Source organism: Eurypyga helias, unplaced genomic scaffold (assembly GCF_000690775.1).
Source record: "Eurypyga helias isolate BGI_N326 unplaced genomic scaffold, ASM69077v1 scaffold7239, whole genome shotgun sequence".
Lineage (NCBI taxonomy): Eukaryota > Metazoa > Chordata > Aves > Eurypygiformes > Eurypygidae > Eurypyga > Eurypyga helias.
In genome coordinates this window covers 133,414-159,399 of record NW_010272669.1, presented here as the reverse complement: position 1 = coordinate 159,399, position 25,986 = coordinate 133,414, and the positions used below count along the sequence as shown (strand labels likewise).

The 25,986-nt window shown below is 36.9% G+C and overlaps 1 protein-coding gene across 1 annotated transcript in view; it reads left to right on the top strand.

Annotated features, from left to right (window-relative positions):
• DIAPH2 (diaphanous-related formin 2) overlaps positions 1 to 25,986 on the top strand; it is a gene marked incomplete at both ends in the record, with an annotated part of 136,788 nt that overhangs the window by 18,544 nt on the left and 92,258 nt on the right. Inside the window, 2 exons of the mRNA XM_010159202.1 lie at positions 815 to 1,435; positions 5,094 to 5,208. Of these exons, the coding sequence (XP_010157504.1) occupies positions 815 to 1,435; positions 5,094 to 5,208 (736 nt within the window). The remainder of the gene's footprint in view (positions 1 to 814; positions 1,436 to 5,093; positions 5,209 to 25,986) is intronic.

The following is a 25,986-nucleotide window of genomic DNA, read 5'->3' as shown; positions in this document are numbered from 1 at the left end:
GATACAAATATTAAATGAATAATTTTATAATAAAAAATTAGTAGAGGAAGTGGAATATGAGCTCCTGTGGAGGTTTGTGCGTAACTCTTGATGCTGCTTTTTAACAGACTGTTTTGAAGGACAAGTATTTGGGGAATTTGTACCAGGCTAGGATCATGTTCTAACTACTGAAAGCTCCCTGATGGTTTAACATGCTGTTGTTTCTCTTCAGTGCTTCTTTTGAAACCTATTGGAATGGATACTGCAATTGCTTTTTCTTCCTATTATCACAGAAACAACTGCAGACAGATTTAAAAGAAAATGTTTTTTCTTTTTATAATTTATTCCACCCCCTCTGCCCCCCAGGATGTTAGGGTAGTTTTGAACGACTGTGGTCCCATAACCTCTTGCACTGCAGTAGCTGCTTCAGGGTTTTCTGTGCAGAAATTTCCACCAGCAGATTAGTGTCGTTAAAATTCAGTGTGGTTACTGCCATCTCCGATGCCCCAGCTTGCCAGGACATCCTAAGTGGGATAAATGTTTTGTGCATTGGTAACAAATAAAATGCTGTTCTGTTCAGTTAAATGTTACTGCTGCTATTAAATTTTCTTTAAAATGGAAACAATTTGTTTTTATAAAAATGCTAGGTTATTCAGTTTACTTGGCAGTTTTATGGTACATGATATAATCTATTGTTATTGCTTCTCATTTAAATAGGAGAATGGTTGCATTTCTCACTTTCTTGAGGTACAGTTGACTACAAGACATCCTAGTTAGTTCAATATTAAACCTCCTTCCCTTTCCCTATGAAAAGAATTCCTCTTCTATATTTCAGGGTCCAGGCCTGACAGGTCAACTAACAGAAGCAGGGCCATTACCTCCACTCCTGCCAAGTGACAATGCACCATCGTCTCCAGCGCCTCCGCTTCCTGGTGGAGCAATACCTCCTCCTCCTCCACCACCTCCGCTACCTGGGGGAGCACTACCTCCTCCACCACCTCCGCTACCTGGAGGAGCAGCACCTCCACCTCCTCCTCTGCTTCCTGGTGGAGCAATACCTCCTCCTCCTCCGCCACCACCTCCGCTACCTGGTGGAGCAGTACCACCGCCGCCGCCTCCGCTGCCTGGCGGAGCAGCACCACCTCCTCCTCCACCGCCGCCTCCGCTGCCTGGCGGAGCAGCACCGCCTCCTCCTCCTCCGCTGCCTGGTGGAGCAGCACCACCTCCACCTCCTCCTCCGCTGCCTGGGGGAGCAGCACCTCCACCTCCTCCTCCACTGCCTGGGGGAGCAGCACCTCCTCCTCCGCCACCACCTTTTGGTGGGCCTCCAATGCCACCAGGTTTTGGAGGTGCTCCTTTTGCTCCCTTTCCAGTGATACCAGCATTACCACATGGGATGAAGGAGAAAAAAAAGTATAAGCTGGAAGTCACAATGAAGAGAATCAACTGGTCAAAGGTATTACGGTTTATATTCCCATTGATAAAAAGTGGCTTTGGAGGAAGGAGGAGGTAATGTGCTATGGATTACATTAGATTGTTAATAGTACTCACGAAGTTTGGGGAATTAGTTCTGTTCTTTATTCGAAACACTTGATGCTGTGATTGTGATTGTTAGTGTTGGTTTTCAAAGACACCTTATGCTGTGGGGTAAGCTGTGGCTGAGTAATGAGGAAAGATGTTGAGAAAGGAGTTGTATTGAGGTTTTACTGGAGTCTCTAGGTATGAAATGCAGGAAAAATTTATTTGAATAGGTACATGGAATTTTGGAAGGCAATGCACAACTTCTGGGTTAAGCAAGCTGTGGGAGCCATAGTGTGGGGTAGTTTTTCTTGCTTGCTTGGAGGCAGGTTGAAAGTGGATCAGGTGTTCAGATACTGTAATTTTAGCTTTGATAACTCCTCAGCAGAACAGTGCATGCTTGCTTTGGTTATGTCTTCTATGAATTTCTTTTAAAAATTAAGAGTGAGTGAAACTGCTAAGGTGACACTTCATTGGATTATCTAGTTTCATTTTAAAAGCTTTGCACGAAACTTAGAAACTTGACTAGCTTAAAAAGAGAAAGGGGGAAGGCATTGGTGAAAGAATTTTTCCTTAAAAGAAATAACTCTGTCCTTACCACGATTGTAAATATACAGTCTTAAACTACTAACATTTTTTATTTAAAGGCAGATATATTGACATGCAGTTAAGAATAGTTTTAAGATCAGTCCTCCAAATAAATACAGTAATTTACTGTAAATTAAAGCATCTAAATAAGAAATTAGGCCAGTTATTTTGTGTTCACATTTCTTTTACCATTGCAATATATTGTGGAAGTTGGAAAGGACCTTCGACTTTTTGTTGCCTTACGTGCCCATCAATGCTAGTTATACTACATAACACACTTAGTATGTGTTATTAAACAGCAGTTTTTATTGTAAGCATTGAAGTAGTTTTTGCTAAAATTTAGCTATCTAGTTTTGTGTAGTTATTACTGCATTTGATTTAGTAGTATGTGGCTTAGTATTAAACTGGAGTTAGTCATGGCTCTATTAGGGTTAAGCTGATGTTCGTCCTCTCTCCTTTACTTTACAAATATAATTGATACTGTATTCTTGTTGACAGAACTTTAGTTTTGATGTTTGGCTGATGGGTATCACGGCAAACTGGTGTAGTTCCAATATAAAATTCCTTTAGAAATGTCTGGGGCTTGCACACTGCTGAGTGATAGATGACTTTGAGCGTATGTGCAAAGCTCAGTGGAGTTACATAATGACAGCAGGAGATGGCAGTAGGTGTCTGCCGTGTTTTCCTTCTCTTCTGCCTTGTCCTCTGGGGAGAGTTTGGGAGGACATCTCTGACTCCTCCAACGTATGTGGAGTATTGACCAGTGGCTGAATGCTCACTGAATTTCATAGTTCTGCAGAGATCTGATTGTGTTGTTGGTCTGTATCAAAGCAGAGAGAAAAACTGAGATGAACCAAATGGGAACCTGGGGCACCATTCTATTATGGACAGGGAACATGAGTTGTTACTTAGCGTTAAGTGACATGGAGATATCCGAACTCTGTTTGAGCATAGATAACAGCATGCTATTTCAGGTAGAAACCTTCTAAGTTTGTGGTATGTAATGTAGTTCTTCTAAGTTCAGAGAATGCTGGTGGCTGTGCAGTAACAGTGCTTGCGTATTGTTATTAATCTCTGAGATGTTTATTGGTTGTTTCAGGTTAGTGAAGCGGTAGGGCAGGCTTATGGCTGCGGGAGGAGCTGTGCGACTGCCCGAGTGAAATGTTTGGGCCCCACTTACTACCAATGACTGTGAGCTTCTGCACAGTCTTAGCATGGCTGTATTTAATCAGATTTCAGTTTGTAAAACATCTTACAATATAAACATTTACTTGAGCAGTAAACTGCAAGCACAATCTCTGATTTGCAAACTGACCAGTAAGAGCATCTCCTAGTTATTACTTGCCTCTCAGTATAGTTGGTCATTTTGTGACAAGAGAAGTTATATGAGTATCCGGGTGTGTGTTAGTGTACGTGTTGCTTTAAAATCCCATTTTGATCAGTATAGCCACTGTTCTTCCATGTAAAGGAAATAAATATTGGGTACTAGATAATTGCATCTATCATCAAGACTAATCCACCACATCTTAAAAACAGTTTGTGGTTGGCAGCTGTTTAGTTGTATAAAACGTGATAGGTGTATTGAGGTTCCCTGTATGAAAAAAAATACAGAGATCACCAAATCATCAAAGCAAATCAAAGGAGCACCTTTATATGTTGCATGCTGTCTGGTTTGAGCTCTAGCTTTGACTTCAGTGTAGCTGGACTGGGTATCTGCTACTTGTTTGTCAAGATACTAAATCTTTTTATTACCAGTTAGTGTTGACACTTTCCTTGAAAACCATATTTTATCTCAGTAGTGTGTTAGTACCAAGAACTTAGTCAAATCAAAAATGTTGATGGAAGTAAACTGTTAAGTGTCTGCAGATTGTTACTGCTGACCTTAAGGTGCAATTTAACATTGGACAACTGTTGAACATGTAAATTAAATCTCACTCTGAAATAGTACAACTTTTTTTCAGGATGTTTCACAGCTGATAAAATTGTTGGGAAATTCATATGGATGTAGATACACATCTTTATACAAAGTTGGGTGTTACCAGGTTGTCCTGGATGGAGCCGGATGACATGTGATGCCAGATGTTTTTCCTGGCTGAAGATGCTACGTATTTTCAGTATGAAGCCTCTGAAATGAATCCCATCGTTACACAGCAGTAACGAGCCTTTGTAGTCTGTTTTCACAGTATTGCTAGGACACAGGATCATAAGTCCATCCAGTTCGTACATAGTTGATCTATCCTGTCAGACACAAGGGAATTTCAGTTTTAAGAGTGTGTGTAAAGATGGAGGAGGGTCTTAGGGCAGCAGCACTGGGCTGTGTTTGGAGATCATTCCAGTTTTTCCCCCAGGTTTATTTTAGGTGGTTCCAGGTAGGTTGCTTCTTTATTTTCTTTCTTTCTTAAATAATTTATTTAGTAATTTCTTTCTTTCTTTAATATAGCCAGTGTCAGATAAGGTACTCTTCATGAAATCTGGGTTTACATTTGAAATACAAAAATGTTGTTTAAAAAAAAAAAAAGTAATTTAAAAAATTATTTCTGTTATTAAAAAGATAATTCTTCCTACAGACTTAGTATTAAGTCACTAGAAGGTCCACATTGACATATGATTTGCAAATAAGGTGTTCCATTCTCTGGTAGTATAAGAAACACTATTCATTCCGCAGTTCTCAAGTAGCAGGGATGCAAATCAGTGGTGAAGAATTTGGGAACTGTCTGGAAAGCAACTGGATGAAAGCTGGAACACGTTCAAAACCAGAAGCTGAGGTGTTACCAAGACTGTTTGGAGAACTTGTTGAATGGGAGAAATAAAATAAAAATAATTGTGTAGATAGAGGGCAGTTCATCTGCTTGTGTTTTATTTAGGAAGTGTCTTTAAGAGAATATAATTCCTGGAACATCCCTAAACTTAATTCAGTCCAGTTATCACAGAAGTCTAGTAGCATTGACTTTGACTTGACTATTGGGAATGCTAGCTGTTAACTTTGGAGTTGTCATTTTTTTTTTCAGATACAGCCTCAAGAGATAGCAGAAAACAGCTTTTGGGTAAAAGCTGAAGAAGACAAATTCGAAAATCCAGAACTGTTTGCAAAATTGGCACTTACCTTTGGAACACAGATGAAAGGTACATTCTTATTTTACTTTGCATTATGCTTTTATTAAGTTTAGAACTGTGCGATGACACTTTTATGCTTTGTGCAGTACCATGGAATTCATGTAATGGTTTTATAGCAGGCAGATGATGTAAAATGTATTATTTTATTAAGCATAGCAGACTATTACAAGAATTGCTCCTCCCTCACTTTACAGCATGAGGGGAGGAACCTTTTGTGATAATACTTCTTAAAAGTGCTGGGTATGTTGCAGACAGATGCAATTTTTCCTCAGATTAAATTATAATTAAATTTAAATTCTAATCCTAAAGTCATAGTCATCAGTATTGATATTCCTAGATGAAGGAATTCTAAGTTGTCAGGGGCTTTTATATATTACACACATGAAGGTTTTGATTTGTAATAGCAACTTATTTGTTTGTATCAGTCTGCTAAATCAAAATCTCCTACAAATACAAGTAAGGTTTGGAATGTATCTGTTATACAGTTGAATCACAAAATCACAACTGTAATATGCCTACTGTCATGATTTTAGAATATGTGGGTTGAAACAGTCGTTATTTCCAAAGTTCTTGTGTTTTGGGTTTTTTTTTTTGAATACCATATGCAGCTCTTGTTTAAGAAAAAATAAAAGTCTTTAAATATACTGCTTTGATTAATATTTAAATATTTGTTGTGTAATCTAAGAAGTACTTTCCTCAGAAGCTTATATACAGTTAAACTGCATTGTTACCGTCATTAGTGAATGATGTAAGTTTTCAAAGGGTTGAACATGTTAGTGCATACTGTTTAAACTGTTTGCATGAGACTCTGGGGAAAGTATCAGCCTACCAATTTGTGTTGGAACACAGTGTGCAATGGGTCTGTCTGACTACTAGAGAGAACAATACAGTGAGAATAAAAGCTATGCTGAAGCTTTCGGTCAAGCATAAGTGAAGCTGCTCTTCTGCGATCGGTTTTAGATGATAAAACCCATTGATTTCTCAAACACTTAATTCCTTCAATAGGAGATATGATAATATTTCTATCTTGAGATGGGAATGCAGGTAATAACTGAATATTGGGTATCATTTTGATACTTTAATACCGTCCTCATCTCTTCATGACTTTCAGATAGTCTTTGAGTACTTCTGAAGCTGCATACAGCCTCTTCAAGTCTTCTCATTGTTATCCGTGGTTAATGGTCTATTGATCAGTACTTCATATGTGGCCATTTACCAGTAATTTGTTTCACGCACTGAAAAGAAGCAAGTACTGTTGAAGTATGGTTCAATAATAACTTACTCAGGAGCTAATGAGGAAGCCCAACAAATTCGAGTCCAGGAAGTGATAGATACTGAAAGAATGAATTCCTGATCTAGAGGCAAATATTGTGTCCATTTATCAACTAGTTAGCATACAATATGCTTTAGGGAAGTGCAGTTCTTGAAGGTTGATGGAGTCAGATATATCAAGTGTTCATAGGCCAAATCTGAATAAGCAAACACACAATTAAGATTTTGAAGTGTGTACTGACTGTACACATTTTTATGCTGATGTTTTTTAACTTTAAGGCTTTGAGAATTAACAATTCATTTGATTATTTGTATTTTAACCATAGGGAGTCTTCTGCTTTCATTTGAACTACTAGGATCCTCTCACTTCTGCCACTTGAGGGTTTTATTACTTCAGCATTAAGTTGTGTTGCACATAGAGGTTTGTGGTATCCTGGCTGTTGCCTGAATTTCAGGAATAAGAACAGCAGTTTATACTGATAGAGTGGTTGAAAAATTAATTCAGGTTAAGGAAGGTCTCTCAGAGGACCATAACTTTGCTGAACTATTTCTTGAGTAGATTCCTTGAGTTATTTCTGAATAGGTTTCTGTGTTCTTTTGAAACCTCTTCAAAGAGTTAATCGTAGCTGTGTTTTTCATAGGAGATAAGTATACAGTTCTTTCAGTCAGAGCCCTTGCTCTTCTCTGTCGTCACTGGATCTGAGCCATTAGTATTCTGCTTTTACACTGCTTCCCACTTCTGCTCTGAATGTTCAGATACTACATGCAGTAATAAAAGGCATCATCTGCAGTAATTCAATACCTTTTTCCATACAGAAATTTGATAGATTCTTGGTTCATAGCATTACTTTGTCACTGGTTTTAGTGTGACAGCAAGACAGGAAACCTTTAAGGTAAAGATCCCCTGGCAGCAGTTAACACAATGGAAATGAGACCCTTCTTAATGAAAATGACAAGCTTCTGCCTTGAACAAAATTCTTTCATCAGAAATCTGAAGAAATGTTTCTGAATTCCTGAAAAGCTTTTTCATTAAAAATGCTAAAAAAACTTCTTGAAATTTTGGCATAGCTGTCAGTTTTGTATGAAAGGAAATTCATTCGAAGGGCAGAGTTGCACTGTTCTAAAACTACAAACAGGAATTCTCTAAATAGCTTTCTGTGCTTATAGCCTTGCAGGTATTTTCCAGTTTGTTTTTACGTTGTTCTCAGTTAATGGTTTTAGAAAATAAGGTGCCATAACAAAAGATGGGAAGACTGTTCACCATTCTTCCTCACCTTTTGCCTTAACAGCTGTAGGCAGCTCATTAATCCCCCAAATACCTATTTCAAGCATAACCTAGGATCAAATTTCTCTTCTGCTTTACAGGAGAATTGTAGAAAGACAAATAGAAATGCATTTTATATTCTCTTGAGAGCAGAGTCAGCATGTTAAACAAATAAATGGATGAGTGGAAGAAAACTGACAATTGCCAAAAGCAATTGTGAGGGCTTAGTGTTTACTGTCTTGTATTTCGTGGCATTTTGGAATGCCAGTGGGAATAGTAACTGAAGTAAACCAAATGATAGCATACACACTTGTGAAAAATTTGTAATTCCGTATCGGTTTCAGCAGTCAAATTTGATTAAACCTCTACATTCCAATCATGATTCTCTGGCACAATGAGAATGAAACTTTAGGTGTTTTCCACATTCAACAGTTTTAAGATACTCCGAGACAAACTTAACGTTGGTTGACACTAAACCGTGTTCTGCCTTGCTGTCTGAGTACTGCCTTGTTTTCAAAGAGGGCAACCAAAGCTGAAGGGAAGTGGTACTTTTGGACACCTGAAGTGGGGAGTGGCATGGGGCGAGGGAAGCAAGTCATAATTGGGCACTTCTGAAGCACAGTTTTCATTACTTAATGAATTGTTACCTTCATCAGTTAGCTGCTTGTAAAACATAAGATTGTTTAATCACAGAGTACCAGGAGCAAAAAGCAGTGTTCCCTGACTGATAAAGTGATTTTACTTCAAATATACTTCGATCCAAATTTTCTTTTAAAAAGTATGCATAAGGTTAAATCTTTACTAGCTGCTGTACTATTACATATTTAATACTGATACCCTGTGAATACATAGAACTTATTAAATTGGGCTCAGACCATCCCTAAGAGTCAAACTACAGTGTTTAGTCTGTGAAATCAGTTACTGAGCACAGTTATAAAGACATCTGTTGTACGGGAAGTAATGGAAACATTAAAAGGTATTCCCTTTCAGACTTAACAGGATTCTGAGATCTTAGGATTTGAACCAAGTTAACTAGGATCTGATTATCACTGCCTCAGTACAGTGTGGAAGAATTCTCTTCCTTTTTCTTCAAGAGAAATAGACGATCCAAACACCTTTTAAGGGCCTCTGACAAATGCACTCTAGGGCTTCAAATTTTCATTAAATATCTTAGATGAGTGTTTTAAACTTGGAATTGTGCTTGCAGATGTAGAAATGGAAACAATAATTACAGTTTCACAGACCATTTTGGCAATTAAATGATATTCCAGATCAGGCACACTTGAAAACGAATGGGCAACTCTGGTGGTTGTTACCAAGTTGGGCAGTTACTGCACTGTGGGTAGCTGTGAAGCACATAGATCCATGTTTCCGTGTGGTGCTGCACAGAGGAAAAGAGTAATGATGGTACAAGTTTCCAATCAGGTGCTTGTTTTCTTTTGACCTGGTTAATTCTAAGAAAGAACCTGGTATCTTCCAGATTTTTCAGTTTGTTTTGTGAATCATGCATTGCTTAAAAGTGAAAGCAGTGATTTTGCCGGTGAAAACATGCATCATCTTGTTAAAGGTTTTGAGTCACGACTTGAAAATTTCAGGCTCAGTAGTATTTCGTTTGCAAAATAATCTTATCACGGGTTGATTTCTGTTTTGATATTTTAATAGCAGGAGGAAGAAATTCTACGGAGACATTGTTAGCTTTACCTTATCTTCGTATTTTTAAAACAGTTAAATCTTACCTGTTTTTTTTTAACAAGGAGGATAACCTTTACATAGTGAGGTCATTTTTCCTCTTTAAAACATGATTAATTTTAAGCTTTGTGTGATCACATAAGTGTTTTATTAATTAAAAAAAAAAAATCGTTTCCAGTTTATGGAGTGTAAAGAAAATGTGAAATAAAGTCAATGAACCATCCTCCTTAGCTGGATTTCATAATGTTCACCCTGCAGTATTTCTTAACGGAGAGAGGAGTTTCAAGTGATCAGATAAATACATCTTGTCTTTGTGAGTCTATTATGTGATCTTAAGTCATTAATTGCTGTTAATGCACAGTGAAATGATGAAGTACATTGTCAACTAAAAATGCCTTCTTTGTGATGTCTTTAGATAGTGCCAGTATCAAAAATCTAGATCTAAAAAAAATTACACATTTTTGATTAAATGCATAATAATTTCTAGTGAGGGAAATTATTGTAATGAAGTTGAACAATAACGTATGCTTATTATATTAATCCAGTCTGGTTATACATCTCTGGAAGCTTAGGCTACTGCTTTTTGGCAGGGTTGGGATATGTGTGTTGGTATTTCTGCAGAATGTCTTAAACACCCCTCACAGTCAAAATCCAGCTACAGTGAAGTGTTTAAACTGTTCTTGACAAAAATCTACTTAATAGCAACTCCTTCAAATCAAATCATTTAAGCAGGTCAATACTGTGTTGTGCTGCTAGAACATTTTCTAAATTTTGCTTTTGTCCCTTCACTTGGCATCAAATTTTTTTTTTTTTTTGGCTACTGATGTAAGGGAAAAGAACACCATGAGCATGATGTCTGCAGTGGAACATGGATTGAGAAACTCCTGTGTTGGTGTTTAATTCTGTGACTATTAAATATATATATAATTGTATGATGAAGAGTTTCTAGCAGGTAAAAGTAAAGGATTAAAATGTTATGGCTCTGTAGATAAGTTGTGACACATCATATGCTTGGGGCCTCAGATAACTTTGTAATAATGTGACAATACTCAGTATATCTGGCCTGCTGCTATCAAAATCACTTTTCACTGTTTGATTGATAGTCTAATTGCAAAACACTACAAAGCAAGTTAATGCCTTCTCCCTAAAGGATCATGTTAATTTCTGGCTCTTGTAATTTAGGTTGTGTATTTTGCCAGTCAAGAATGATAGTGTGCTCTGAAGAAATTAATTATGTGTACAGTAGATCTGTAAAGGTAGTAATTAGTACATAATAGTCTGTAACTACTGGGATTGTTCCAGTACAGAATTCATTATCCATCCAACTTACCTCAAGGGAAAAACTTTTCAATCAGGGTTCTGTTGCTTCTTTCTGATTAGATTTTTAAAATACAATTCAATCATTTTTGATATATTTTCAAAATCGAACTAAGGTTTTAATAGCTGAGTTGGATTTTTCACATCATGGGAGTTGGAGTGGGAAAGGACAGAAGAAAACATAAACTTGCCTGTAAATTATAACTGAACAAAGGATGAACAAAATACTCAGTTTTCTATTTTTAGATAGTAGAAAATAATGTAATATGAAATATATTATGTATCTTATGTTAATATGGTCTTGTTTTAGTAATTACGATAAGAAAACTTCATTGAATGTCCAGTCCTAGATTTGATATCTCCCGCTGGGAGCTTTAGGACTCACCTGTAACTCACTTTTAAAACATTAGTAATAATGAAAAATTACTAAGACATTGATAGGATTAACTAAACTTTAGTTTTAACTTGTTCATATTTTGGGTCAGTGCCAGGATTTATGGTATTTAAACTTGTGTTGTTGGTTGAGGAGAAAATGGGCTACTGAATGTAGTGTGGAAAGGTTTTTGGAGAAATGTAAGAAAGAGCAATAACAACCAGATAAAAAGGCCATGGAACAGTCCCAGGAGACAACACTGGTTCTGAAGAAAACACAACATATGACATGATGAGGTTAAGAAAAAGGTGATATTTAAATAAGACTAACTAGAGTGATGATATCGGCATTCTCTTATGTCAACATTATTAATAATATTTACAGGTGGTAGTTTATAGGCTATGAAGGTTAGACTATAAACACTTCAGTACTTCTTCTGCAGAACTGTAAGCAGACAACAATGATTATCCAAATGAATTCATTGTAAGCATTATGAAGTAAACTATTCTTTTAAATGCATCAGAAATAGCAATGGGACTGGCTATTACCGTACATAAGATGTATGATAGATGTATGCAGGTGTTGCACTTGATGTTTTCAGGAACAGTAAGTATTACAGCTCTTATACAGACAGATCAGCTCTTATTTGTACTTTAATAAGTCTTAAGTCTAATAAAAACCCGCCATTATTCCGGATACATTGATACGAGCACTCTAACATAAACTTATCATCTGCCCTTTCTTTTTTCTGTGTTCTTCTTTGAACACATTTTGTTGATACTCTTAACATGTTAATTCTGTAATATCTATGTGCAAATAAATAGTCTTTAACTTCATGCAGAAGATGTTCATGTTATGTTCACATGTAGAACACCCATGTGCAGTCCTCAGTGAGTTTTCTTTAAGGCTGCTACCTTATGCTGCTACCAGTTGGGCCACTGAATGTTCACAATAGAGTCTTTTGAACCTTACTGTACCTTCTAATGTCAGTTGTGCAATGTACCTGTATACAAGGAGGGAATTTAGATCTGACCAGCAAATCACCTCGTCAGGAAGGGCATCTTAAAGCTGTCTTTTGTGTTCTAGATGTGACAAAAAGCAGGTTGATTTTTGATCTGAGAAACCCGTGTGTCTTATTTTTCCTCTGTGAGACCACCTATTCTTAAAAGATAGCGTGTTATTTTGCAGCGTTTTTAAAAATTTCTAGAGTAACTTAGACGGTTTTTTCTGTTCACACCTCTGTCAGATACTGAGGGAGGAAGTAAGAAAGACGGGCTAATTTCAGTGTCGGTCAGTAGATCCTGTTGATTCAGTTAACTTTTTGTTCCTTCCCCTTTGCCCTCCTAGTTAACAGGTATGTCTTTCTGACATCACTTTTATTATTTTTAACCCCCTCTGTGACCAGTTAGTCTGCTGAAGCAGGTAGTGTTCATTCTCTGTTTGGAATGAGTGCTTTAGCTTCAAACATTCTCCTAGGAATATTTAGGCTTGCATGCATTCAGTGCAGTTTTAAATTTTTTATTCTGGCATCAAAGTGATGTAATATTTAAAGATTCATTCTACCTCTGTGAGTATTAAAAAGCTTACATTCACTGTTATTCTGGACTGACAAATGACAGTATGAAATGCACATCAGTCTTCATCGGCCCTTCCTTTGTGCTTGACAGACTGAAACATTTTTAGTGGGGAGAAATAAGATTTGTTTGTATTACTTTTCAGCTGTTTCTTAGCGAGGAGATATGTAGCAGCCAAGGAATTAGGTTATACCTGATGGAAAACTGTTTACATTTGTTTACATTCGGTACTTATAAATAAAAGGAAAAGGGATTAGTGATTTTAACAAATGGATCTGAATTTGGTATGCTAAGGAGCCCAGATGACATTCACCGGAGAATGTAGACTTGTACAAGGTTTTCATGGACTCAGTTTTGTCCAGAGTTCCTGTGACACAGGAATTTGTAGTCCTGAGACAGCAACCTTCAGTTTATTACAGGAATTTCAAGCGTTAGGCACAGATACCTTGTACTCGCTTAACTATATGCATTGCTTTGGCAAAATAAAAGGAAAGAAAACCCCCACAAACCCACAGTGTATTTGTTTCAGCACTGCAAACTGCAGGTGGCTCCCTCAGTCTTCTGATGAATTCAGCATGTGCATGTTTGTTTCCTTTCCCTCCTTGCCCTTTCAGTTTCAGAAGTGTATGAATCCAAACCAGAGGAAGCTGCTGCTTCTCAGTGTAGGGTAACCAAATGTTTCTGTGGCTTACAGGAATTTCATTTAGTTAGATTGCGTGTTTAGGTAGTCAGTCATCATATCTCAGTTTCACACAGAAGTGAAGCAGGCTGGTTTGTTTTCATCTTTCAGTGTTTTTGAAATTGTTGGGGTTTTTTTCCACAACAGAATAAATTCAAGTACCATAAGGAAGAATGAGTGAGGAGTTAGCTTGCCATTTTTCATCTTTTCCTTTCCTTCCCAACTGGATTTATCCAATGGGTAAAATGTCAAGCTCGGGGATGGAAAAAGCCTTGCATTGTTTAAGTAAACTGATGCCTGAAATTATCGCCACTTAGCACAGATTTATGGATGTGTCTATATTCTTTTTTATATATCTATGTATGCATTTTTTATTCTTAAATGATATTAGAATTATTTTAAAAAATGATCACAGTAAATGCATAAGAAAAACTTTCTTGATTAAGTAAAAAAAAACCAAACTATATAATTACCAATGAAATAAAAGCTTTTCTGCCCTGAAGTTCAGGGGCAGTTTGTACCAGGTGAGGATACCCAGTCTTGCTATATTTAAAGTATTAGGAGAAAAAAGAAGTGGGGAAAGGGGGGAAAAGGTGCATGTGTTCTTTGTATTCAGTTTTGCATCAGATACTAGGGCTTAACTGCAGAAGTTGACTCCTTAATAGTTACACTTTATAGATAACATGTTCATAGTTACACAGGGAAGCAAGTATCCAAACTGACCTTAGGAATGATGCATGTAGTTTCGTTGCAGCTGGACTATTGTTCAGGAGAACCACAAATGAGGCCTCCTAAGTATTACTTGTGTGTATGTTCCTGTGTATATTTTTTTGTATGAGGAAGGCAGTGTGCAAATGGTAGCTGTTGGGGAGCACCTGCTCCTGTTGAAGGGAGTGTGTGTCTTATTTCAAGAGTGTCGGTACCCAGTTCATTCATTGTAGTACAAAAGGACTACAATGAGAATAGCATTCTGAAGGAGCCAAAACAAACAATGCTTCCAATTAGGAGGTAATGTTTGTAAATTTTAGTTCTTCATATTTTATTTCAAATAGCGTTTTAGCACACTTACTTTCAATAAGGTAAATTATTCCTTTGCTGTGTGGAAGGTAATTTGTAACAGTGAGTCACAGAGAATGTATATATATATATTTAAAAACTGTAGTAAGTAAAATAGGTGTACTGCTTGTATGATGTACTAACAATTATGCTGCTTATTTGCTAGAATTAGATCAGAAGCTGAATGTCACCCCCAAATTTGTATTTAAAAACCATTGTACCAAAACCATCTTTTACTCGCTTTGCTTAGGAGTGCCTCACACTTAGGGTTGAACAGATGCAGGAATTGTACTGCAGACCTTGGGCTGTAGTACACTTTAATTGTGTCTCTTTTAGGAGGCTGGCTTTAAAAGCTTTGTGGTACATTTCTAAGGGAAGGTGTTAATGAGAGACAGGTCAGATAGATGCAATTTTCCTGGATATCCTATGTGTTATTCCTGGAGCTTGCTTTCTTTACATGTGTAATAGTTGAAGTTAGTATTTTATTCAGAGCATTGGTGTTTGATCAGAAGGATTTGGATTGAGTAGTTTGAAAATTATCTTGGTTAGCATTACATAAAGAACTGTAATAATTGCAGCTTCAGAAAAGAAAATACAGGTAGCCTGTATGTGAGTTGAAATGATACTCAGAGACAGATGGGAAATAGTTTGAGGTCTGGGATATTTGGAAGTTGCTAGCTTTATCCATTGATTGCTTTGAGGTGTATTATAATTTATTCCACACAGTTCCTATACAAATTGATTTAACTTTCAAAATCAGCCTTTGATATATTCTGAATCCAGGTCAAATGCTCTAATGTGCAGGTGATTCCTTTCATTTTGGTTTAATTAGCACTGATTAACCCTTTTGAAATGTCACTAGAACAAGTTTGTCTTCCCCACTGGAGACTTGAGGAAGAAGGATGCAAAATAAGAAACCCGTTTATGTACCTCCTGACTCTATTACTTCTACAGATACACACTGATTATCTGCCTCCTTTAGTGCCAGGCATGAAACTGAGGTTGTAGAGGATGCCACATGTATCCATGCTTGCTCTAAGACCATCATTTGGTCAAGAAATCTGTGGAAGTGCAAGTGTTTCTCAAGGACATTAATAAAAAACCCTGCTGCTCAGGTCCAGCAGTAGAATTTAAGAAAGGCTAATTTCTGTTTTCTGAAGTATGATAGTTTTACTATAGTAGTCTTTCTGCTTAAATCATGTAGGACATTTTTACTGCTTGAGTAATTTTGATATTTGTTGGTATATCTTCAGTAAACTTTAACTGCTTAGTATTCTAAAAATGTAATAAATTAATGAACTTCAGTATTTTTTCATTCATTAAAAGTGATTTTGGAAATGCTAATAACTGATTTGCAGAAAGTGTGGTTGGTTTTGGGGTTGTAGTGAACTTGTAGAGCAGTTAAAGGCTTGGAAGGAAAAATACCAGGAATGAGAACAGCCACGTATTGTCTTCAAAGGTCCCTTGTATGTGTTTTTAACCACGCTGAGACTGGGCTGTCTTAATAATGTCTTAAATTTTAGGTGGCAAGTTACAGAATTATTGTATTAATTTGTTAGACCTGAATTCTCAGAATTTAAAAGTTAAAACCTTGAAGAAGAAAGGTGGAAGAGTCAGTTCTGGCTATAAAGAAAAGTCGGGGGGAAGTGAACTCTCAAAGCCATGCATTGTGTTTTTCCTGCACTTGGTGCCTCAGAGGTCCTCATTAGAAAAGCGTAAGGATCACTACTTGTCATACACAGACGTGCATGTTAGCCACGTACATATATTCAACAAGTTAGGGATTCCAGCCTACTGTGTGATAACTCTGTCAGTAGTTAGCACATTCTTTACCTACTATGTGCCTTGTTTTTCTAAGGGAAATAGAGCTTTTGTTGTAGAAGCTTTATAAAATACAGCAGAGGAAGAAAGGCAGTTTTGCATTCTGAAATGCCTATTTCAGTCTCAGTGATGCAGTGCTCATATAAACTATAGCACATATAACAAGCAGTTCAGGAGAGACGCATGTACTAGGCACACCAGGGAAAGGGATTGTGTACAAAGTCTAATTAACATGAAATATGAATAGATTCATGAACTAGTCTTGATCTATAATGCTCTTACAGAGAATGTTTTTCTGTGAAATTGATAAAAAAGAAATTCAGAAGTTTAACTGAAAAAAGAAGTGGATTTCATTTGTTTTTAAACAAATAAAAATCTGTATTCCTAGAATAAAACACATTGTGTATGAAATAGGTAAACAGACTGAAAAAATTGCGTTCTCCATTGTCACAACAGAAAAAAAAATGCCTCAGAAGTTATTCTTCAAGTACTTCTTTTGCAGCCTTGTTTTGGCAAGGGAATTTAAGTTAGGTGCGAGAAACATCTATTTAATTTGAAGCTAGTTACTCAGAACATGATTAAATAACCCATTCCATGGATTAATTTTTTGTTATATGAACTGTTAAAATTATCTGTTGTGGAAATTTTCATGAAGTGTGGCTTGTCTTTCATGTGTAAGAATTTGGATCTATGTGTGCAGATAAAATGCACTGATAATGAGTTGTTACTCCTAGGTCTGTGTTATGTAGTTCTATGCAGGATGGTTTTAAAGCATTGTCTTTTGATGTGTTGTTTGTAGCTGTAACTCTGTTTTCTGGGAACTTTCTCAATAGTGGTAAACAAGCTTCATATCTAGCAATTGTAGAAAGCTGAGCATTGTAATGCAGGTTTTTCAGCTGAAGTAAAGCCGTGCAGTTTGCTGTGAATTTGTGACCCGAATGAAGGTGAGAGGATAAAAAAAACCAAAGAAAAGACTGGAGGAAAGGGTGCAGAACAGATCAGCTACTCACCAGGAAAGTTTGTGCTGGCTATTAAATAGATTACCCACTGATATTTTAATATCCTGAAAGCTTCCAGCAGAGTTCCAGGAATAACAGTGAATCTGTTTAAATAAATAAAACCCCACCATAAACAAAGTGTACTTACAAGCAAAATCTATGGCCTTCCTTGTAAAGTAATTCTTTGAAGTCTGTAGTAGAGATACTCCCTCCATCTCTCAGCAGAACCGTAGCTAGTACATACTACATTGCTTTCTAAATGTAGTTTCTCTCAAATTTCTCTGATAAGAAATACAATGTGTTTTCTTTCTGTAAAAGTATAAACTGACAAAATGTGGTCTGATCCATGGCCTAGTTCCACTTATGTGTCATGCTGACCTGGCAATGATGTCATATTTACAAAAACACTTTCCATGCCGGTTGGTTTGGGATGCAAAATGGATTTTTCTTCCTTTATTGCTGACCAAAAAAAAAAAAAATCCTCACATGCATTTGAGATTGCAACTTTTCTCTCATTGATAGTAGTTTCAGCTGTAATGCTATGAGGAGATGCTTTGAACAAAGTATCTGCCATATATACATAGAATAAGGGTAGATCTGTTATCTAAATGAAAAAAGGTTCTTGGAGACAGATACATTAAAAAGCTATTTAAAGGATTAAAAAGTTAACAATCATGCTATAAATGAATTTCTGAATTCATTGAGAAACTGAAGATACTAGGTACATATGTATTAACAGATAAAAAGCTGATAATTTCGTTGAGTTACTAAATTACTTGTTAATGATCTCTAAAGGATGTAAAGCTGAAATTTCAGTTTTTTGTATTTTCTGTCTTGTGCATTTGTGAGAAACCAAAACTACTCTGAAGCTTCATTCTTTCAGATACGTCTTTGTATTTTATAAGGTAGGAATATAATTATTTTAGAATGCTATTATAGAATAATTTCCCAGTGTGAAGACGCAGGTGAATAAGAAGTGTATGGCTTAAAGGCTTTATAAAAGCAAGAAGTCCACATGGTAACCTGGCTGATTTTTGTAAGTCAGTGTGGAATTATCTGTAAGTTGCATATTCTGGACGGTTGGTAGTATGTGCGGAATAGATTGCGAAGTTTTCCTTTTGACATTTTTATCTCCCATTTAAGACATTTCAAGCTTTAGTGCTGAGACACTGCCTTATAATGAATCGTGTTAGCCAAATTTTGCTTATGCTGGCAATATAACAGTAAGCAGGACCATAGGTTACATTTGCTAAATTTAGGATACACTGTGGATTCTGCATGCATATGTGCTTAAAATGTGCTGAGGTGAACAGTGAAACCTGACTGCTGGTAAGGGTGAGAGACTGGTGGCTCTGTGTTTCAGCGCTATTATTAGTCTGCTACCACACGAGTAGCTTAATTTAGTACTCTGGTAGGTCCCTTAAGACTAATCCTGTAATGTGGAAGTAATGTAACCTTTACACCTTGAAGGCACATAATCAATGTACATGTATGCACTGAGCACCTGCATGTTTTCAACACACTTGGAGGTACTTGGAACCCAAGAAAGATTTCTCTGTTACAAGGTAGTAATAACATACATGACCATATAGGGCTGATTGAACCTGCTATTTTGTCTTCAGCAGGTGACCAAGAGTAGATGCTTAGGCAAAAAATAATATATATTAAATGTCTGTCCTTTTATGTACATAGAATAAACTAAATAGGGATACTTCCCATCTTCCAACAGCTGACGTTTTTTTCTTTTCTGAGCCAGAGGTCACATCTTTATACATAGTAAAAACTTGAGTATGTTTTTTTTTCTCCAGTGAACTCATGATCTTTTAGCATTCATAACCTGTGATGCTGATCTCTGTATTTCAAAAATACATAGTTTTCCAATGTTACAGTTCTACTGCTTGCTAGTCTTTCCTGGTTTGTTCCCTCCTTTTTCTGTTATTGTAAGTTTCATTAATAGCTAATTTACATTTACTTTCTTTGTGTTCTCAAAGACCACAGAGGGGAAGACCAAAATTGTACATGATACACAAAAGACAAACATTAATATATCATTGAATGATGGCTGTTATCTAATAAATATCCATTGATCCACCCCAGTTATTGGGGAGGGAACCTCATGGGTTTTATTGTCTCTAGTATGGAATCATCAAATGTCTCCATTGCTACTTGTTTTTCAGGGAGTTCCATTGGTATGCCAGAAATGTTTCACTGTCACGGTGTATTGAAACTGTACTGGAATGTCCTTTGTTAGAATGATCATTAGTCAGAAAGAGATAAGTTGTGGAAAGTTGCAGCACGTCTTCCCTGTGACAATGTGTGGTGCAGCAGTTCTGGTTCCGAACAAGTCACTGCCCTCTCATGTGACTGGTTAAAACTATAAGTAATTCTAATCTAAAGGTTGCAATAACCTGTATTTTTGTCACTGACATATTTATAGCAAAAATACTTGTGCCCACATATAATTAGGTTGAAACATATGCATGTTATAGATTGCATGCAACTAATTAGATTTATTTGATACCATCCACAAGGCCACAGTTTCAAATGTTTGTTTATGGAAGTTTAATTTCTCAACATTTTATAGGGATAAAAGTTGCTATTTGTATTTATCAACTGGCAAAGCTGTGATTACCAGTAAACTTCACAGGGCACTGCTGTAGAAATTAATAGAGTCTTAAGACAGATAATTTCCCAATTATTTTTAATATGATCCTTTTCTCCTGTGAAGTCATGCTTTGGACCTGATGCCTATGAAAGCATTCCTTTGAGTTCTGCTGCCTTAGTAAAACAATTAATACCAGCTAATTTCCATTTTTTTTTTAAACTCTAAATTGGTAGGAGGATAGAACTCGTTTCACTAAACATTAAATCTGGTTGCTTAAGTACTAAGTCAATGGAAATTTTACATGGTGTATTTCACTGTGCAGGGCTGTGTAACCAGGAGGTACCACATTATACTTAAAAAAGTTATAGTAGATTTTGATGATGGTAAACAAACTGAGGGTTTGGAGATTCAGGTATATACAAGTGAAACAATGCTTCATGCAGGTTTGTTTAAAACCTTGATGGCAAAGAAATACTTAAAAAAGGGAGAGTGTACTGGAATATGCATTTGGAAATTTGTATTTTGCTGAGTACTAATGTACAGTCAGGAGAGACATGTAATGTCTCAGGGCCCAGGAAGACCTACCAAGGACAAGCATCTCTTTGGAGCCAAAGCAGCATGTTCACATTAAGCGTCGCAGGTGCTGGAGCGGTGGCAGTGGCGAAGGGAGGAATGGGGTGTGCAGTTCTTGGGCTTTCTTCCATATAAATATTCAAGAAAGGAATGTGAGAGAAGAGTTCATGGAAAAGGCTACTAGCTTTTATTACAGCTTCTTACAGAGCGCTGTACAACACGTTTAAGTAGGCCCATTGAGACTATTTTAAGTTTGTTTGCCTGCTGTTGTTTTATTTCTGTTTTTCAGAAGGAGTACTTGCACGTATTTCTGTGGCCATTTGTATGTGATGAATTGTTCATATTTCCTTACTGTCTTTCAGCAAAAGCAACACCTTTTGTCTTGGTCTTTAGCAGAGTAAACAGGGGGGGCAAAATCAGTTGTGTGGTGGCTTTTGGGTTTTTTTTTTTATTAAGGTTTTTGTGGCCCAGACATCTATTTGATTTCAAGCTGTTGATAGACAGCTGAAAACAACTGCAGTATGGAGTGGTTAATTAACGAATTTACTGCACAGGTTCCTGATGCAGATTTTCAAATTGCACTTGAAAATTAGAATAGTTACAACCATTTAATGGCAATTTTAAGAGGACAAGCAATATTTCATATAATCATTTAATATGGTGGTCAAGTATAATAACAGACAATAATATTAGAAAACCAAATATTAAGAATATAGATACCATCCTATTGTTTGACAAAACTAATTTGTAAAACTACGTAATGATTTTTTTTTTCTTCCACAAGAAAAAAAATTATGCTCTCTTCCAGATTATGCTCTCTTCCACAGAGCATAATCTCTTGGGTTGATGTCACTTCCTTCACCTTGATTACATTAATTAGGCAAAAAACATAGGAGATTGCAAGAGGTACCATGTTTTTTTCTGTCAGTTTTATTTATCTTGAGAGCTCAAACTAAGATCCACTTTCACATCAATTGCTTGCTTTCTTTGTAATAAAATAGTTTATTTATTTTTAAAGAAATGCTCTACCAGGTATTTAGCTCTTCTGATTGCAGAAAGGACAGTGTCACAGCAGGAGTGCTTAATTAATTTTACTTCAGGAATTGATAACGAAGTGATTTTTACGTGAAGTGAAAAATGTCAGGTGGCATTGGGAATAAACATGACATCACATGGCTGCTGACTTAATGACAAGAGGGCATGGCTAGCATCTGTTACTGCTCTTGCGTTTGCCTCTAGATATTTGGGGAAACGGTTTGCTCTTTGTCAAAGTTTAAGATCAAATGACACTGTGGAAATTGTAAATGGATTTGGATACCGAACCACTCGTCCGGTTCATGCAGTTCACAAATTGCATGACATACATGTGCTACAGGAGAGATGATGTGTCCAGGAGAGAAGTTGTGGCTCCAGTTGTGTGAACTGTGGTGTCTCCCTGTCCCTCCTCTGGGATCCATTGAATATTCTCTAGTTTCATTGGTTATAGGATTGGATAGAGAATATCTCCCTGGTCATCGGTCCATTTTGCTTGCACTGTTGTTTTCTGACTTGCTCTTGTCGGGGCTGTGCTCATTCAGGATGCATCTGGACACGCTTGCACTCCTTGATGACCAGCAAACTCAGCATAATTTGGCCCTCTGTTTCCTTAAGCTCACAAAACTTTGCAGAGTTCATTCTACTGTCTGGAACAAGATGTATTTCATATTTGGTCATATTTCATCTACTTTACTGAAAGAAGTGGTTGGTGGAAGTTCACAGGCTTATGCTAAGAGCTTTGCTGACTAGGCCTACCTTGTGTGAACTGCTGCACTGTTCCATTTGAGTGTGCAAATTATGCAGTTAAATGAATGGAAAGACTCAGTGTTGGTGTATTGATGAGGGGAGAGAACAAGTACAAATTTGAGACTACACTGACTTTCCTCCCTCCCCCCCTTTCTTTGACTTTTCTCATGTTAACCTAGAAGTAACACAGAAATAGAAAACTATCTGTAGCTTCCCAATATCATCTATTTAGCCAGGCTTATGACATTTAATTATGTTGCAATAGAATTTACTGAATTTTTGTGCTACTAAGTATCTTTCAGTATTTCAGTGGCATTCCTAGCTCCTTGTTTCACCTTTCTAACAAATAATACCACATGGTGGGGTTTTCTTTTTTGAATGAACCTCTCAGTTTAATTAATAGTTTCAGCTGTTCATACTCCTGTACGTTTAGTTTACAACCCTTGAAATGCTAATACACTTAATTTTTTTTTTTCTACTCCACACCTATACTAGCCATAGGTTTTCTTGCAGGTGAAGGGAATAATAAAGCAATGAATTTCTTTTGCATATTCACTTTTGCTGCCGAATATTAGTAAATGCCATGGGTAAGTCAGTTTCCAGATGGAAATAATACTAAATAACCCATTCATTTCCCATAACAGTATAACGGTGCTTGTTCACTGTCGGTACAGACTCAATAGAAATTAGCAATTAGGGTTCACGTAGGCTGAAGTTCACCTAAATCTCTGCTTTCTCCACACTGTAATTTAAAGTACTCCTTTTTGTCGTCTTTTATTTTCATCCTTATCATATAGATAACTGACAGTTTTTACTGTTATTTCTTAAATTACTCACTGCTTTTTTTTTAAAAAGAAGGAAGGAGGTTAATATGAAGTGGATATTTCAGCTCGGAGTAAAAAGCTTTAAGAGCTCCAATAGCATTAAATAAAATTGTATTTAAAAAAATTTGTGATGATGACTTTTAATGCCATTCAATAGCTAATGGTAATTTTCAGGAGCCATGTGTGCTTACTTTTTTTTGTTACAGAAGTACAAATGTACTGCTCGTAAATTTTTTTCTTAATTATGTCTCTGAAGTATTTCACCATGTTTGTGTATGTTCTTTGCCATGACTATCATTAGTCTTGTTTAATGTATTTTGAACTTATATAACATTTTGTTTGGTGTTGTAATTTTTCCTCTAGACCCTAAATGGATTTCAAGTGCCCTTTCTGTGGGATTAAATTAGTTCCCAGCTGAAGGTATCACTACAGGTACACACTTGAGCTGCGCATGCGCTGCGTAATGGAAGATGAACAGAAAACAATCCCTTGCAGCATGTTGCATCAGCTTTTTTCCTCTGAGGCGAATAAACAAAGATGTTGTTATTAACAAAATAGAACTCTAATCCAAATTAAAAAAAGTTCATGTAGAGTTGGTGATTAGATCTGTATCTTCATCTGCGTAGGCGTACTACCTTTTTCCCTTTTGCTTTATCATATTGGCTCTCCTTTTCTTTCCCTGTCTGCTCCTGTCTGCTTAACGTAGACAGTAAACAAAAGTAAACTCCACCATAGGTGTAATGGGTGTGAGGTATGCATTAGTGGGTATTTTGTGACTTCAATGACCGTTAGTTGCTTTTTTAAAAAATGCTTACTACTTTCTTAGTTATTCCCAATTGAATGGGGAAATAGTTTTAAATAACTGAGAGTATAATTTTCTCCATTTCTTCAAAACAAAAATCCACACATGTATGCGTACCTCTCTGTGTGTGTATATATACGTATTCCAGATAAATCCACATACTAATCTATGTAAATTTGTGTGGAAAGGGATTAACTTTCAAGAAGAAAAATGGAGGTGTAGGTAGGGGATTTACAAATACTTTGCATCAACACAACAGAAGTGCCAGTTATCACAGACATGGTGATCTGAAATAGGGGTGGACAACCTGACAGACCCTGTTGAGTCTGAATGCTACTCTGATGGTATCTATGCTTCTTTCATGTGGTGACAAAACACTTGGTCTTCTTGACTCTCTTACTAAGAACTTGTGAAGGAGATAATTCATCTCTGCCATCACTCCAGGGCTGTTAATTCAGTGGAAGACTGACAAACTTGACCAGTGAGCATGTTCTGGGAAGTGAAACCAGTCAATCTGGGAGGCTGAATTTGAATCAAGCCTGGTTTATAGTAGGAAGAAAGCTGGTTATGTGTTCTGAAACAAGAGAGGCAAACTTAAGCAGGATACTCAGAAGTGGATGGTTAGCTCAGCAGAGAGTTGGGTAAGAGAATGGACCCTGTAGAGTAAAGCTTTGAACTTGGAGACCTGACCTTTTTCTTTCAGTGTCCTATTGCTTAACCAGTTTTTTTGGTCAGAACATAAGGAAATTTCCCCTCTGCTACACCTTTTTTTCCTAGAACATAACCATGTTTGTTATGGAAACCTGGCTTTGACTGTCACTAGCTCTAGGTGCTGCCTGTAACTGTTGTCCCTGATTTTGAATGAAGATGTAAGCCAGTGCCATTATCAAAGTGCTGTAATGAAAAATCACAGCACTGAACTCCAAGGTCTGTGTGAAGTAATACAGATGCTTTAGCTTCCAGATTCATTTTTCATCTTGCTTTTTTGAGGTACTCTATGTTGCCTGCTATAAAATCCTATTTTCATCTCTCCCTCTGGTTCTGAGGCACCAAACCAAAAGTGTCTGATCTTTAAAGAGGCACCTGTGAAAGTGTTGGGAGGTTGGTCAGCAATAGTATATTGATTCTGAAATGTATCGACTAGCTGTTTATGTATTTAATAATTTAAAAAAAAAAAATCTGCTATCCATGGTGCTGTCACAGTCACTGCTAAAGGCAGACACTGCTAAAGTGGACTGTGTGCTCAGAGAGAGTGAGCTGTTAGCACAAGAGGGAAGGGCATGGCTTTTGATAGCTCTCTGATGCTTCATGTAATCTCAGGTATGGATCAAACTGTGTTGGAGAAACTCTAGTAATTTAATGTCTTTTTTCTGCCTGTGAGTCTTAGGTTGGTAAGATTGGTGTTGATTCTGGAATGTGACTTCGGTGCAGTCTCTAAGTATCTGGTTTGAGTAATTTTTTCTGCATGCTTTTTGTGAATTTGAACGAGCCTTTGAAATCTCGTGCTTGAAAAGGTAACCTTTGGAAAGAACATAATCTCTGAAATGAAAAAGGGTAATGGAAGTAATGAAAAGTAGTTGTATGCCCAGGATAGGTAGAGTTACGACTGTGAATTCTCATTTAGCCCATTCTGTGTGTGTATAAAATATTGTGTGCTTAAAAACTGGGTCTCCGAAGCCACTTTTTCATTTCTGATATTGTAGTAGTTGAGGAACTTAATACATATCTTGAGTTGGGCTTATGTAACACCTTTGCCCTTGAACTCTTGCTCACAAAGGTGTTGCTGCCACTCGCTGGGTCTGATCAGGGGTACGTCGATTACTGCTGGAGGGAAAAGTTACCTTGGTGTGGGGTGACGTTTGATAACAAAAACGTTTATATTTCTCTTGTTTTCTTTTACTACTTACATGTTTTTGTTACCTCTGCAGTTCTGCAAGCCCCAGGACGGAAATGATTGCACACTGAAATGTGTGTGAATTATCTTAGCTGGTGACAGAGCAGGCTTGTCTTTTGTGACTGTTATTGTGAACACTAGCGTAGTGCTCTGAGCAGGTTGTGAGGCTGTGTGCTGTTCAGCACTTGAAAGACACAATTATATATGGAAATTGGGATGGTTTAATTACACAGATGAAGTTTGGAATAGGTCACTCATCTTCTT